The sequence below is a fragment of the Anser brachyrhynchus genome (assembly GCF_964034855.1).
Source record: "Anser brachyrhynchus genome assembly, chromosome: 2".
NCBI classification, from domain to species: domain Eukaryota; kingdom Metazoa; phylum Chordata; class Aves; order Anseriformes; family Anatidae; genus Anser; species Anser brachyrhynchus.
In genome coordinates this window covers 7,250,015-7,264,021 of record NC_137695.1, presented here as the reverse complement: position 1 = coordinate 7,264,021, position 14,007 = coordinate 7,250,015, and the positions used below count along the sequence as shown (strand labels likewise).

At 40.5% G+C, this 14,007-nt stretch overlaps 1 protein-coding gene across 4 annotated transcripts in view; it reads left to right on the top strand.

The window, feature by feature from the left end:
* Positions 1-14,007, top strand: part of RHEB (Ras homolog, mTORC1 binding) — a 40,646-nt gene that overhangs the window by 25,550 nt on the left and 1,089 nt on the right. For 2 of the 4 annotated variants that reach the window (XM_080578553.1, XM_080578552.1), the window contains exons 4-7: positions 2,534-2,616; positions 6,716-6,772; positions 6,873-6,920; positions 7,435-7,516. In XM_080578553.1, coding sequence (XP_080434679.1) covers positions 2,534-2,616; positions 6,716-6,772; positions 6,873-6,920; positions 7,435-7,516 — 270 coding nt within the window. The remainder of the gene's footprint in view (positions 1-2,533; positions 2,617-6,715; positions 6,773-6,872; positions 6,921-7,434; positions 7,517-14,007) is intronic. The other 2 variants (XM_080578555.1, XM_080578554.1) reach the window with 1 other exon arrangement.

Below are 14,007 nucleotides of genomic sequence, written 5' to 3'. Positions count from 1 at the left end.
CGTGTAATGGCAGGGAGTGCAGGAGGAGACAATAAACAACCGTCCTGTGGCATGGTGAGCACCTTCATGAAATAAAGGTGTTCATTACATAGTGTTGCTTGGCAGCAATTGCAGGTGAGAGTGCACGTTCCACACATAGCAGTGCTCCATCTTTTGAGAGACACTGTATGTAAAAAAGAAAAGGGACTGATAGATCCTTGTATTGTTACCCTAAACTTTTTATTGGTTATGTGTGCTTAGCTTCTGTGAGTTGTGGGCTTGTGCCTTTTGGTTTTTGCAAGCTGAGCAGTGTTAAACAGTCTTAAGTAGTATCAGCACGTTTCACAAAGACTTGAAAGCTGCAGGACACTTGCTTATAGCTGGGAGAGTATTCAGAAGGGTTGTGACCTTCTAGGTATGTTCGATCACCTTCTTTGAAGAGAATTTAAGAATAGATTTAAGAATAAACACGCCTTATTTATGTGGTGTTAATCAGTGATCCTGTAATCTGTCGAAGGGATTAGAAACACGATATTGACCACACATACTGGGGCAAGCAGTGTTTGATGGGAATATTCTGCAGAGGAGAGTGAGGTTGAGGGACGGGCAGGCTGTGAGCAGCAGAGCGAGCCCCGTAGACTTCACTTTGTGTGCATCTCAAACTGTAGCATGGTGATGAAGGTAAAATTTCTCTTTGAAAAAGAAAAGGCCTTTTCAGAAGGCGGCATAACTTCACCAGTGACGTGCCTCTGTTGCTGAGGTTTATTTTCAGAGTTGTTTTAATGTAAATTGAAAATGTGAAACTAACATTTTTCCCAGTCTGGTTATTTTCAAGCTTGATTCTTCCTATAAGTGACTTGAACTTTGAGCTGTGGCTCACAGGGTTTGAGGGAAGAGATGATACTGGGTTATGGAAGGTGTGACTTGAGCAGATTTTTCTCAATTCTGTCTTGCTTAATGATCCATAGAGAGTCCTTGTGTATACAGCGTAGCAAAGATTATATTGTAGACTTATGTTATCTACTTGAAAAGGTGGCTACAGCTTGAAAAGTTATACCTAGGTTTGTTTTGTCACTTGGCAAAGTTTTTAATTTGACCTACAAGTCCCAGGAAGCATAGCAGGCTTTTTTCTGACAAGCTGAAAATCAGTTTTCTTGGTTACCTTTTTTTGTCTTGTGTCTCTTTATGTTTTGTGGTTACGTATTCAGATTTACCTAGTTCAGTTAAACAGAAGTCTTGGTATGGGGTCACAGAACAGGAGTATAAAACAGGATTCAAACTTAGCAATCCAGACTAATTCCAGATAAAGGTAAATAGCTACGGGGTTGCACTTTCACCTGTTTTGCATGCAGGCCAGCTCTGACCCCTTCTGTATTGACTTTCGGATTACAAGGCCAACAGAAGTGGCAGTTTGGCATTTAAACAAAGATGGGGGAAGGCTGCTGTCAGTGTGTAGCATTAAAGGCAAAGAAGGGTACTTTTGCAGGTGTTATTCTTGAAATCTTTTTTGGCTGAATCTGTGAAGTTGATTTATGAAAGGTTTTCCTCCCATTTGCTAGTTAAGGAAGTTTGATTCCTTTTAGCTGTCTAGATTTAAGCTGCGTAATTGCACTGCTCCATCTGTTCAGTCATGACAACATACAGTGAGGTTGTGATCTTAAGCTAAAATTAATATTGTTAGAAACACGGGTTAAAAAATATGAGAACCCATACAGTAAGATGTATAGCTCTTGTCAAAATGTAAATGTTACCTGGGAATTGCTATTGCAGTGTTTCAATTTAGATATTTAACATGGGATTTGTTTTGTGTTGTGTTTTGTGCAGTACATCGATCTGTTTCATTTACCTAGTTGATCATTTCCTTTTCTACAGGGGTAATAAGTTTAGAAATTAGGTGTCTGAGTTTCTGTTTATTTTTTTGTTTGTTTGTTTTCTATGAAACATTTGCCATATAATGGAGACTTCCATTTGGCATGAAGCAGCTAATAATTATAGTTGGTGCATCTACAGTTGATAGGCGTGCATTAGTTGGTAAGCCACAGCTAGCTACTTCCTAACGGACCCCTTGGGTAATTTAGATGCGGTCATTGCCACTTGGAAGTTTTGAAGTGCCAGATCCTATCTTCAGCTGTTGAAATTTAGAATTTGATTGAAACGTATCACTAGCAAGATAAGAGGCATAATGGCTAATTAGCGGTAGGACAGAGTGGATGTTTTGTACTAGTGTAAACTGATAATTAAGCGGGGTAAGAGGATTGGGAATAGCTTTAGCTGATCCATAGTCTTAGAGGGAATAAAGCGAAAAAGCTGTAGAGTATACAGACTAACAGGCTAACTAAGCTTGTGTCCCAAGTTTGCCTTGCTTTCTCTTAATTTGGTAAAGAAGCCACAGCTGGCATTACGATGAAAAAACGTAGTTCTGAAAGTACTACATGTACAAAAAGGTCCAGTGCCTCATGTCTTACAAGTATGACTAAAAACTGCTCATGATTTGCTAGCATCAAGTTCTCAACTGTGGCAGTGAGTAATTATAAATGCAATATTCTTTCTACAGGATGAATACTCCATATTTCCTCAGACATACTCCATAGACATCAATGGCTACATTCTTGTTTATTCAGTCACGTCAATAAAAAGGTAATAAAATCTGTTGTGTTCTAATAGTTCAGATATTAACCAGATGCACACACACACAAAGAAAATATAGCTCAGGCAGGAGCTGAATCCAGAATGCAATTCATTTAATTTCTTTTCACCTTAGAAGTTTTATGGAAATAAAAATGTTTTTCAGAAATTTCCCCTCAGATCCAAATGTCACAGATACTTTGCAGACTGATACAAAAGGTACTGGGTAAGAAACGAGGCAGTGCTGAACTGAATAGGTTGAAGTGTAAGTAAAACTACGTGGATTAGTACCAGGAATAAACAGTTCATTGCTGGAGCATACGTTACAAAGATGGACTTGAACATGATCTAAGTGGGCACTGTACATTTGTGTGAAGAGCCCAGCTAGTTGTTAGGTCTTGTCCTAGCAGCTTGTTACAGTACTGAGATTTCTTTGGCTTCCTGTCTTGGCTTGTTCTGGTTAACCATCAAAAACTTTGATATAAATAGCAGTATGAGATGTTTGGCCTGTAGACTGGCTCAAATGCCTTATTTGACAAATTTCCCAGGGTATCTGTTCTGTCCCCACTGTTGCCTGTAGTCAGCTCTCACATGAGGACACTGTCATAGCTGGAGTCATTTACTTGCACCAAGTGTCTCAACCTCCTTAAGGTTTTCTCCTCTGCTGTTATTTTGTGCCTTCCCTTTGTTGTTCTTGATTTCAGTACTGGTCATTCTTTAATCGGTCTTAATTTTCTAGTACAGTACAGCATCTTCATTATGGCATTATTTTTGTTTGTTTACAATTATTTTAAGACCTGAAGCATTTTGCTTACTTCAGGTAGAAGAAAAGGTAATGCTTCCCTTCTACTTTTAAGCTGATAAACTTTTTTCAAGTGCTGAAGCATTCCAAGTTTTTTCCTCTAAAGCAGACAGAACAGCTCATCCCTTTAGTAAGACCATCATAAATTGCAGGTAAAACAGCTTGCTTATTGGTTCTTCTGTGCTTCTTGAAGTGACGTGGTCTGGTTATAAACTTCAGTTGCTTTTAAGGTCTTTAATGCTGAACAGATTTTCAGTCCTTCATTCTTGGTTTTCATCTTTAGTTCTGAAGAAGTGAACAGGAAGCGTGTGTGATCTGGAGGAAATGCAACAGATGTTGGGCTTTCATGTGTTTCTAGATACACCACCTTTTTGCTTTTTTCTCCCCTTAATCGGAGGTTCGCTGTTGGTGCTGAGTAACCTGTATAAAATAGGACTTAGTATTCTCAGACTGAAGTAGAAAACCTTTCACTTCTAAAGTGAAGAGGAAAATGTTCGTTGGCGCGTGGTATTGTTGGGACAAAAGTGTCTTTAACCAAAGTCACCCAATTAAAGGAACGAGAATCTGTTTTCTGTTGTAGCATTCAAACAAAATAAAAGTCAAATCATGGTGAAAATACTAATGCAGATTAAAATATTCAGCTATATTATCTACTGTAGGTAGATAGTATATTCCTTAGTATTTTATTCTTGATCCAACTTAATCCAAGTTTTTTTTTCCTTTGAAATTTAAAGTATCGATGATACTTTATTGTTCAGACCCTTATCTTCAGTATCAAGACAGTGTTTAGGCAGAATAGATTTTCCAGGGTAGTCTGGTAGCTTTGACTTTCCCAGGCAATCAGATTACAGTTGCCATCTCTGTTGATTTCTGTCAAAGTGTATATATTGATCTGAGTATTGATTGAGCTGGGTGTGAGCTTTGACAGCAAACTTAATAGAAATGTCCTTTTAAAATGATCGTCTTCCCTACTGATCTCCACTGGGAAGTTTAAAATGGGACTTGAGTAAAAACTAATGACCTACATTTTTAATATTCCCAGACTCTCAGCTACAAGGTTACTGGAGGGCTTTTGCTCTAGTTTAAATTCCAATTCTGTATCTTGCCTCTGTTCCATGATTTTGTATAGGATATCTCTCTGACAGCTAATAATTTTCTGTAGTATTTCACACATCGAGCTGTTTTCTGTAACCCTGTTTGCTTGACAGAACTGGAAAGGACCTCTTAAGCTCTCTGGACCTCTTGCTGTTTCGAGACTTGATGTGATGATGTTCTTTTTTGGATTGGTCAATATCTGTCTTAAATTGTACCCTTGTTCCTTTTAACCTTATTAATTTGGAAAGCTTTCTAGAACATTAAATCGATCTGGTCAAGCTAGTTTCATTCCAGGTAGTTCTTAGCAGCTCGTATCTCTGTGTCAGAATCATGTTCAGGTTTAAGTAGCACTTCTTTCAGTTTTCACCTTGATCTATTAATAAAGATCAACTGTTTATCCTTAGTCTTTTTTTAAACTAAAAATGGAGCTCTTGAACTAGACTAGTTAAGCAGATGCACAGAATTGGGAACTGAAGAGCCGAGGGTGGGTTGGTCTCTAGGGTATTTAGCAGAATCATGCACTGGAACCACGGGCGAGGTCTTACCGCTGAGCTGTGCAGTGGCATGGCATTTTTCTAGCTATACTGACAGCAACGCGCATAATAGTGGAAGGAAAGAAGTGATTGTATTAGATTTGTGACTCGGTTATCTTGTGGCTAGAATGCTAGATCTTTCCTGTTGCTTCAGATGAACTGAGAAACAGTTTTGTAGTCTTAGATTTTTTTTTCTTTCAGTTTACAGGGTCATCTAATTTCATATGTAGTGATGCATCTGAACTTTGTCACAACCAAACGCTGTTTAAATCTTTCTTTCGAAGTAATTAGAAGAACCTGAAAGCCCAAGGCAGTTCTCAAGACCAAAATTTCACTTCTTTCCCTTTCATCACAAGTTCGTTGTAACCCTGAAGACCTTCCATTGATTCCACTTTTTTTAATGGAGTCTGTAGTATTTGAGTTACTAACAGCAAGTTGATCGAATTGTGCCACGCTAAGTCACTTTTTTCTTTGCAAAGTGCTCGTTTTCTCCATAGGATATACTAGAACTATTAGCAAAACATAGAGGGTGAGTAGAACTCAACACTTCAAGAATTATTTCTGAAGTATTCCAAACTGAATCTTACTTGACACAAAATTCTTCTTAAATATGGTCGTGTTTATTGCTCCGGAAGTGAGAAGTTTTAGTGATTCGAATAGCTCGAATAGTGTTTTCAGGCACCAGTTCTTTGAGAACTTGGAGTTGGAAGTTTGAGCGCTGCTCTATTTTTTAAGAGTTTCAGTTCTAATTAAAATGCAGCACAAGTCAAGACATTGCTTGTAGCTAGCAAGCTTGGAAGTTGGAGAAGTTTCAGTCGCTTTTTTTGTTGTGTAGTTGTGTGTCTGGTCTGTGAACCTGTGCCTCTCTTAACTCTGAATTGTGCACTTCATGTACCAGCATTTTTTCCATAATGTAATTAGAGGAGTGCAACATCTGCTCTTTAACCCTGTTTATAGCTTGTTCTCAAAAGTGCTAAATGTCAAATGCAGGGGATTTTCTTAGTGGGATTGTAGGCTTCTCAGCATTTCACAGTACTGTTCCTTATCTCCAGTCATGCAGGCTTCACCTATATGGTAGGGGAACTGACAAGTATCTGAATAACCACAGTTTCAATACCATCTTGCTGATCAGTTTACTTACTTTCTGTAGAAGGTTGGAATTCGGGCTTCTCTTAGCTTTCACATAAACAAAACCAAAGAATTCTGTAGGAGCTAACTTCCTGTACAAACTAAAATGCTGAATTCTTTCATGGTGGATTATGCTTAACCTAATAACTTTTCTTGTTATTAACTTTTTCTTTGAAACTCTGCTTTAATTTGACATGCTCATCCAGGGTTGTTGGACTCAAGTAGTTAAATTTCTTACTGCAGATACAAACCAGATTGGGGATGTGGGGCTTTTAGCATTTGTATGTTAGACACATCAGTCGTGGGTAATGTTGTTTATTTCTGCAAGTATCATAACTGGGGAGGCTGTAATGATAGTCGTAGCCTAGTCTTTGTTGCTGCCTCTAGGACCATTTGGTCTATTGTACACAAATCAGTAACGCTTTCAGCATCTTTGTAGTTCTGCCGCTATACACAGAGTAAGCATATCTACATATGCATTTAATTGCTTGTGTATTGGGTATTAAGGATAAACATTGGAGTGCATGTGTGACTTCATCCCTTTATTTTGCAGTTTTGAAGTGATAAAAGTTATCCATGGCAAGTTATTGGATATGGTGGGAAAAGTCCAGTAAGTAGTGACACTTTCATCTCATTTCACTGCAGGCATGTTACTAGTACTTTGTTCAGTATACTATAACTGTTCTGAAGTTCTGAACTTTCTTTCACAGAATACCCATTATGCTGGTTGGAAATAAAAAAGACCTGCATATGGAACGGTATGTGAACTCCAGTACGTGTGAAATGCAAGACAGCAGCCGGCATTCCTGTGGCTGCAATAGGCTGGTTTTGTTCTTGGCTTTCCGTAACTAAAATCAAAATGTAGGTTAAAACAAGGTACTGGCAAAGGAATTGTGTCCAGAATGTGAACTAGGAGCCAGGAGCTTTTGTTGTAATGTTGACTCTCGCTGCAGGGTTCCAAAGAAAGTGGCTTTACCCTTTCATCAAAACAAGTAACAGAAATGTTTTTTACGACTGTAAGAGATAAGATGATACTACAGATTAGGAGAACAACCCGGGACTTTGGGACAACTCTTTTCTGAGTCACATAGTTTTACCTGGCCCAGTTGTGTATTTGACAGCAGCAAATATCAAGTGCTCAGGATCAGACTTTGCAAAACATTCCTGTTATATATGCATTTATGTGCTTCAGTACCGTGAAGACTTTCCTGGAGTTTCAAATTCCAATTCTTCTGTGAATCATAAAGAAACACATTTTTTTTCTTCTATCAGGGTGATCAGCTATGAAGAAGGGAAAGCTTTAGCAGAATCCTGGAATGCAGCTTTCTTGGAATCTTCTGCTAAAGAAAATCAGGTAACAGATTTAAGATTTTTTTTGAATAGCAATGTAATGGGATGTCTCCGAGTTTCACTTAATACAGGAAGCTGAAGTATTTGCATGTACTGTACAGATACTTTGTGTAGATTGTTGGAAACAAAATGGATGTCTGCATTCAGGTTTGTGTATACAATTTTTTTGGTGCAACTGTAAGCGTGAGGTTGAAATGAAGAACTGAAAGCTAAGCTTCACTGAGCATAGCGGAACAGTTAGTGACATACTAAACCTTGCGTATCTGTGCGGTGGGTGGGTGGGACAGGATCTGTGATCTGCTGCAGTTACCTTAATTTAGGAGCTTGTTGCTATCGTGGAGGAATGAGTTGGTGTAAGGGGATGAACCTCATGTTTTCAGGTCTAGGCAAGACTTGGTCCCTCTAATAAGGGTAATAATAGTTTCACAGGCCCATGTCTAACATTTTTCTGATTTGTCTACAGCAGAGGCTGTCAGAATGATAGAACAGTAGTGAAGTTGCACAGACTGACCAATATAACCGGCATACATTTACTCCTGCTGGTTTCCTATCACAAAAGTTTGTGTTAAATAACATCTTATTTTTTGTGCTGTAACTTACTTTAAAATGCCTTCTGAATCGGTTCTGGCTTTTGAATTTGTTCCTGTGGCTGTTGATAACACTTTGTCATTGATTTGACAACCTACGTATTTACTTCAAGCCTAAACCAGTAGGTTCTTGTAGCTTAATGAAAAACTTTATTTTCATTTCAAGAGGGTTGTGTCTCTTTTTTCTCTTTTTTTGTCTCAACAGCATTAAAATTTCTGCTTTTTGCAAATACGAACATACGATAGGGTCAGAAGGACGCTGTCAGGCTAGTTCTAAACAAATGAGTCCTTATGCAGAAGAAATGCTTACGTTGTCTCATTTTGAACTTAGCATATCGCATCCTTGGCCTCCTTGATAACATCAGCAGAATCAAAAGGGCAATCCTATAGCTAGAACAGCACCTGTTTACGCAGCCTTTCTTTCCTTCTGTGCGTCCCCAAAAGCAAAACAAATAGCTCTTGTCTGATAATTTGTAGAACTACTGACAATAGATGCTTGTGTAAAGTTGGATTTTCCCTGGAAGAAAATTCAGATTTTTTTTCTCCAGATACGGAATACTTGGAATTAGGTACTTCTGTTTCTGGCTAAGATTTGCACTAACCTTGTCAAATCTGGGTATGATGAAAGCATGGAATTTCTCAATATCCTCTCTACTGCTGGAGAGCTTCAAACGCAAACCCACAGAAACTACAGAAGAAGAATAAATCAGTTAAAAGAATTTGATTTTTTTAAAACAACTTTATATCTGGAGTAGGCAAAACTGTTCCCTGTACTTTTTTTTCTTTTTTGGCATATGTTCACAATGTGTAACAGTGCAGTAGTGTATATTTTACAGAATATCTTTTCAATAACTTTCTGAAGTTTGTATTGTCGTGGTTTAAAAAAAGGGAAAAAAAGCTGGGTATATTTATGCAAAGAAGCTACGAGCTTTATGTGATGCTTGGCATGCCTTGCATATTAAACTGCTGCACTAACAAAGTCCCATTGACTGCCATGTATTTGTGTCTGTTTCTTAGTCTAAGAGTACTGCACTGAGTTATGCAGCTAGCTGAAATTCATGTAGCAAACTCGTAGGCTTCAGGGAAATCAGAGTGGTAATCGTCAGATATTCAATCTTGTTCCATACAAATCCCAAGGAGAGTCAGAAGTTTTGTTATTTCTTGCTGTTAAAGTTGTTCTTACCAGGTTGCCCTGTCGGTGTGATCCATCAGGACGCAGATCACTGGGTAGTGCGGGTCATTAAAATTGCAGATGCTGTCCCTTTGGGGTCAGAAGCAGGTTCTCGGGAACAGGTGCTGAATACAATTCCTCCTTGCTGTGGAAAGGGAAGTACGGTGGTAAGGTCGTGCCTCTTGTGTAATACACCTGGTAAATTTGGCTGACTTCAGAAGTTCGGGAGATAATGTGTCACTTCGTGTGCCCACAACGCGTGACTGATTTTAGGCTGTCTCACGTGCTTCCTTTGGGGGTTTGGGATGTACAGAAGACAGTGTGAAGCAGCCCAAAACTGGGGCAGCTGTCCTGGTCTTCCTGCAAACAGCTGCTGAGGAATGCTTGTTGCTGAAGGAGGTGGCTGATTGTGCTTTGAAAGCAAAGTATAAAGTCTACAGCTGGGGGAAAAAGAGACACCGGGCAGGTAGCAAGATGGGGTAGTGTCTTTTCCTATGAGTTATACCACAGAGACTTCTGAACTCACGTATTCTGCACCCCCCCTCCCCCCCCCAAATCCTAATTTGACAGGATCAAACCAGCTCATACATGGAATTCTATCAAGAGAGAATGTCTCTTCCTGCTCTGAAACTGTCTCTGGTTTGGGGCGAGGCAGGGGAGGCAAAAGGTTAATTTTGAGTTTAGTAACAAGGCTTATTGTCATGCTTTAGTGCTGGATATTCACCTTAAGTCAACATCACTTGGCAGCAATTTGCTCTTGGAGGTTCATCCAGATCTTTTCGTGCCCTGCCTTGGTACAGCAAACATAACTTGCCTGTGAAGATCAAGTCTAAGCTCCTTCCAAAACTGCGTCAGATTGTTTCTACTGTACAGAAAGCTAATTTGATGCGTAAAGGGATGAGCTGGACTAGACTGGAGCTTCAGAACTTCAGTAGAGAGCTCGGACCTTCCTGGGTGAGGGGGACCCTGTTAATTCTGTCTCTCTGAAATCTATCCATGTGTATTTGGTGGATGTGAGCAGAACGACAATCTCTATCTGCTGTGCAGGCTGCAATTGGTTTGGTACATGACGTTCTTCACAGCAGTGAGGAGAGTAGGCCTCCTTGCTGCAGAGAGACCGGAGGCTGCTTCAGGTTTGGCCAACACGGTCTGTCCTTTTCGACAGTTCTGTTTGTTGCGAGAAACTGCTGAAACCAGAGAAGGTATTCCCTATTGCAGGCTCTGATAGCAGAGGCTCTTCGCCCCCTAAAGGGGGGTGGGAGAGCATTGACTCATCTCACTTCCTGCTTTCATCCAAAAAAATCCTGTCTGGAGCATCTGTGGGAGTTCTAGGAGCATATCCATACTGTGTTAGGCAATTAAAAGTCAGGCAATTAAAATAGTTGTGCAGATCAATGTAATCCAACTGTACCTGTTCTGCCAGGAATTGTCAAAAGATACTACATCCGTGAAATGGCTTGGCTTTGAATAAGTGGAAAGCAGGAGAGACAAAGATCTGAGCTGACGTGACGATAAATGGTGGTGGCTGGCAAGAGTTCCCCAGGTCAAATCTATTTTAGGCTCTGTATCACCTCCTCGAGACTCTGGTGACCTGGTGAGGCTTTCAGAGGAGGCTGTGTATCAGCAACATTTCAGTCATCTGGGGAAATCCCTAGCCTTTGAGAAGGCAATTCTGGGACTCGATGGAAAAGATGTCTTTCAAATTACTGCTACTGGCTAGAAAATATTAACCAGATTGAGTAAATGCTTCCTACAAAACAGGAATTTTGGATTTTTTTCAGCGCAAGCGCGCTATAAAACAGCACACCTTCAAGCTAAGTGTTTGAGGGCATCAGCTATCTTGTAAGCAACATGAGGCATGTGGATCGTGTCCTCTTGGGCTGTGGGCTGGAAGCCAGCATCAGATATTAAATCTCTTCCCTGGACCCTAAATGTGCTTGTTGTATTTTCTCAAGCTGCTTAGTAAGCACTGGATATGTCGAACTGCTTTGTATCTACTGGGCTAACTTCAGGAGCTTCAACCCTAAAAAGTGGAATTCCCTACTTTGTTCCTCCGAAGTCATAGTGTAGTACTTCGTCTTAATCCCAGTACAATAAAATAGCAATGCTCTGAATCCAAATTGGTCCTTAAACCCAGCTGAAGCTGGAAGCCAACTTTTACTGGAAGAACTTAGGGAGTAACAAGCATCCAAGTGTGCTCATCCAGTTGTGTAAAATTCATTAGGTGGACTTACTTGAGAAAGGGGAAGGAAGGAGCAAAAGTTCTCTTAAAAATGAACTGCTTGGACATTACTCTTCAAAAAGAAGCGATTTCATCTTCATCAAGCTCAGAAGCTGCAGTGCTGGGTGTATGCTTCAGAGAGACGTGGGATCTCGGCCTCCCCACACCCCTCTGGGATCTGGAACATTCACCTGGGAGGGTGTTTCGGCTGGCAAAGGACTGGGGAGGAAAACAAACCTTCCTCACCTGACTATTGTTCAAGTTCCTTTGCCCAGTTCTGTGCCAAGAACAACCAGGAGCACGAGCAGTGGAGAATTTCCTCTTTAAAATAATAGAACGGGGGCGTATTTGAGAAACAGAGCCCAACAAAGGCTGAGCTGATGGTGGCAGCTGTGGGCTGCCTTTAGGTGCTTGGACCTTCCTGCGCTGGCTCCTGGCAGCGTGTTCCTGACTTGGGCAGCAAGAATTCACCTCCTGGGCTGTCTGCTCCTTACATACCGCGGGACACACCTGCAGAAGCAGTTGAGCAGTGAGCAAGTGTCTCTTGCACTCGGCAAGGTGCTAAGCTCCTAGGCAGCGTGCGTTGCCCAGGCGGACATCCACTCCGTTTCCTCCAGGGAGGAAGCCAGATGGCTTTCTGTAGGCTAGATGTGACCTGCGGTCTGTAATTGGGCCATATGGAGGCAGATGCATATGAAGTCTGGCTACATTCTTCATTCCTTGTTGCAAAACAGTTTCCTGCATTGTTTAAAAAGCTCGTTCTAAAATCCTGCAGTGTGTTTGGGCTGAATTACGAGGCGCTGTGGGTTAACTGGAGGACAGCGATTAAACCTTCTCAGTGAATGTGTATTTTTCTGGGAAATGAATTAACAAGCCCTGGGAACTCCTACATCTCAGTGCTTCAAACAGCATGGCTTTGACAAAGAATGCGCAGCTTCTTGGTTGACAGAATAGATTGTGGGATTATTTTTTTTTTAGGAGGTGCTTTCAAGCAGGGATATAAAGAACTTGTGCATTAAAATGAAAGCATTGGAAATGTCAGCTGTAAGTAACAACACATCGGTACAGTGTATTTGTGAATCAGTACAGCACCTATTTTTGGCTAAGGGAAACTAATCAGTACTGGAACCAGTTTGATAGCAACTGGAGTCTTGTCCTTGGCTTTCCAAGAGTCTGATTTGCCCAGGAAACATGTTGTGCTGTGGTGGACTAATGAGCCGCTTCTGCTAGATTCTGTTTGGATTGCAGAGGAGCCTCATTATGTGGGGGAATAATCTATTTCCAGCTGATCAGGTATTTTAAATAGTTCCAGAGACGATACTGTGCACAACTGGTATTAATATGGGAAACTGTAAAATTCAGTCTAATCTTGTTAAGAATACTTCAAGATTGTTTGGAGCCAGTTTAGTCAATGGGTTTAATTTGGAAATGATCCAGTTAAGAATTATATCCTGTGGAGGCAGAAAAACATCTGTCAGGCCAAAACACATGATCATAAATCACAGGGTGCTCTTCTGCATGCTGATTAAAAACAAACAAACAAGCTTGAAACTTAAAATGGCATGTATGGGATGATCAGGAACCAATTCCAAACTGGAGATGTGTGCTGCAGTACTGATCATGCAGTGAATCTTCAGCTGGGAAATATCATAGTGAAGAAAAGGACTTCAGCAGCATATTTGACTGTTGCATGGATTTCTTCTTAAAATTAGGAATTCTTCTTAAAATTACTTACAGGCAGTCTCAGGGGGATGTTGTCTGTTGTAGTTTTAGTGTCTGGATTTTCTGATGGAGGCTAGTATATACTTTTGGAAGCCTTAAAACTGAGTGCATCCTGGAAAGACCAGATGTATGGTGTAAGATACTTATTGCAGCGCTCTTGATGTTGTCCCAGGCACCTTTCTATACCCTTCTTTCAGTATTTTTTTGTTCATTCGTTTTGTTTTAAAGATATCTACGCTTAAGCAAATTCTCCCATAGAATTTCCTGAATCTCTCAAGTGCTCTGGCATCCTTTCTTAGTCTCTCTGATTCCATTAAACTCATTTACATTCTAGCTTTCCATCCAAAGATTTTTAACTGGTACTCTCTAGCATCCACATGACTGGCGACGTGTTGCCCTTTGGAGCCCATGCACGCAGTTTCATTACCTGAGAACAGCAGAGCCTTTTTCACCAGACTGTGCTGTGCTAAATGTGGATGAAGGAGACTCAGCATAGACCAGACCAAGGGGAGTTGTTAACAGAAGGTGACTCCTACTCCAAGAGTATTTGCTATCATCCTTCTGAAGGGGAGCGAAGGGATGGATGGTGCCTGTGTGCTTCACGGGTCTGCGGAGAGACTGCTTAGTCCTTTGTTCCATATGGTAAACTAGGGTGTCTGTGAGCCTGATCGTGTTAGTGATACTTATCTTCTAGTTCCAGCTCTTTAAAATATAAAAACCTCTTTGTACTCAGACTTCCTCAAAGAATAGCGGTTAGTATTAGACAATGGCTAGTTTGACTTGTGTTTCCCTTC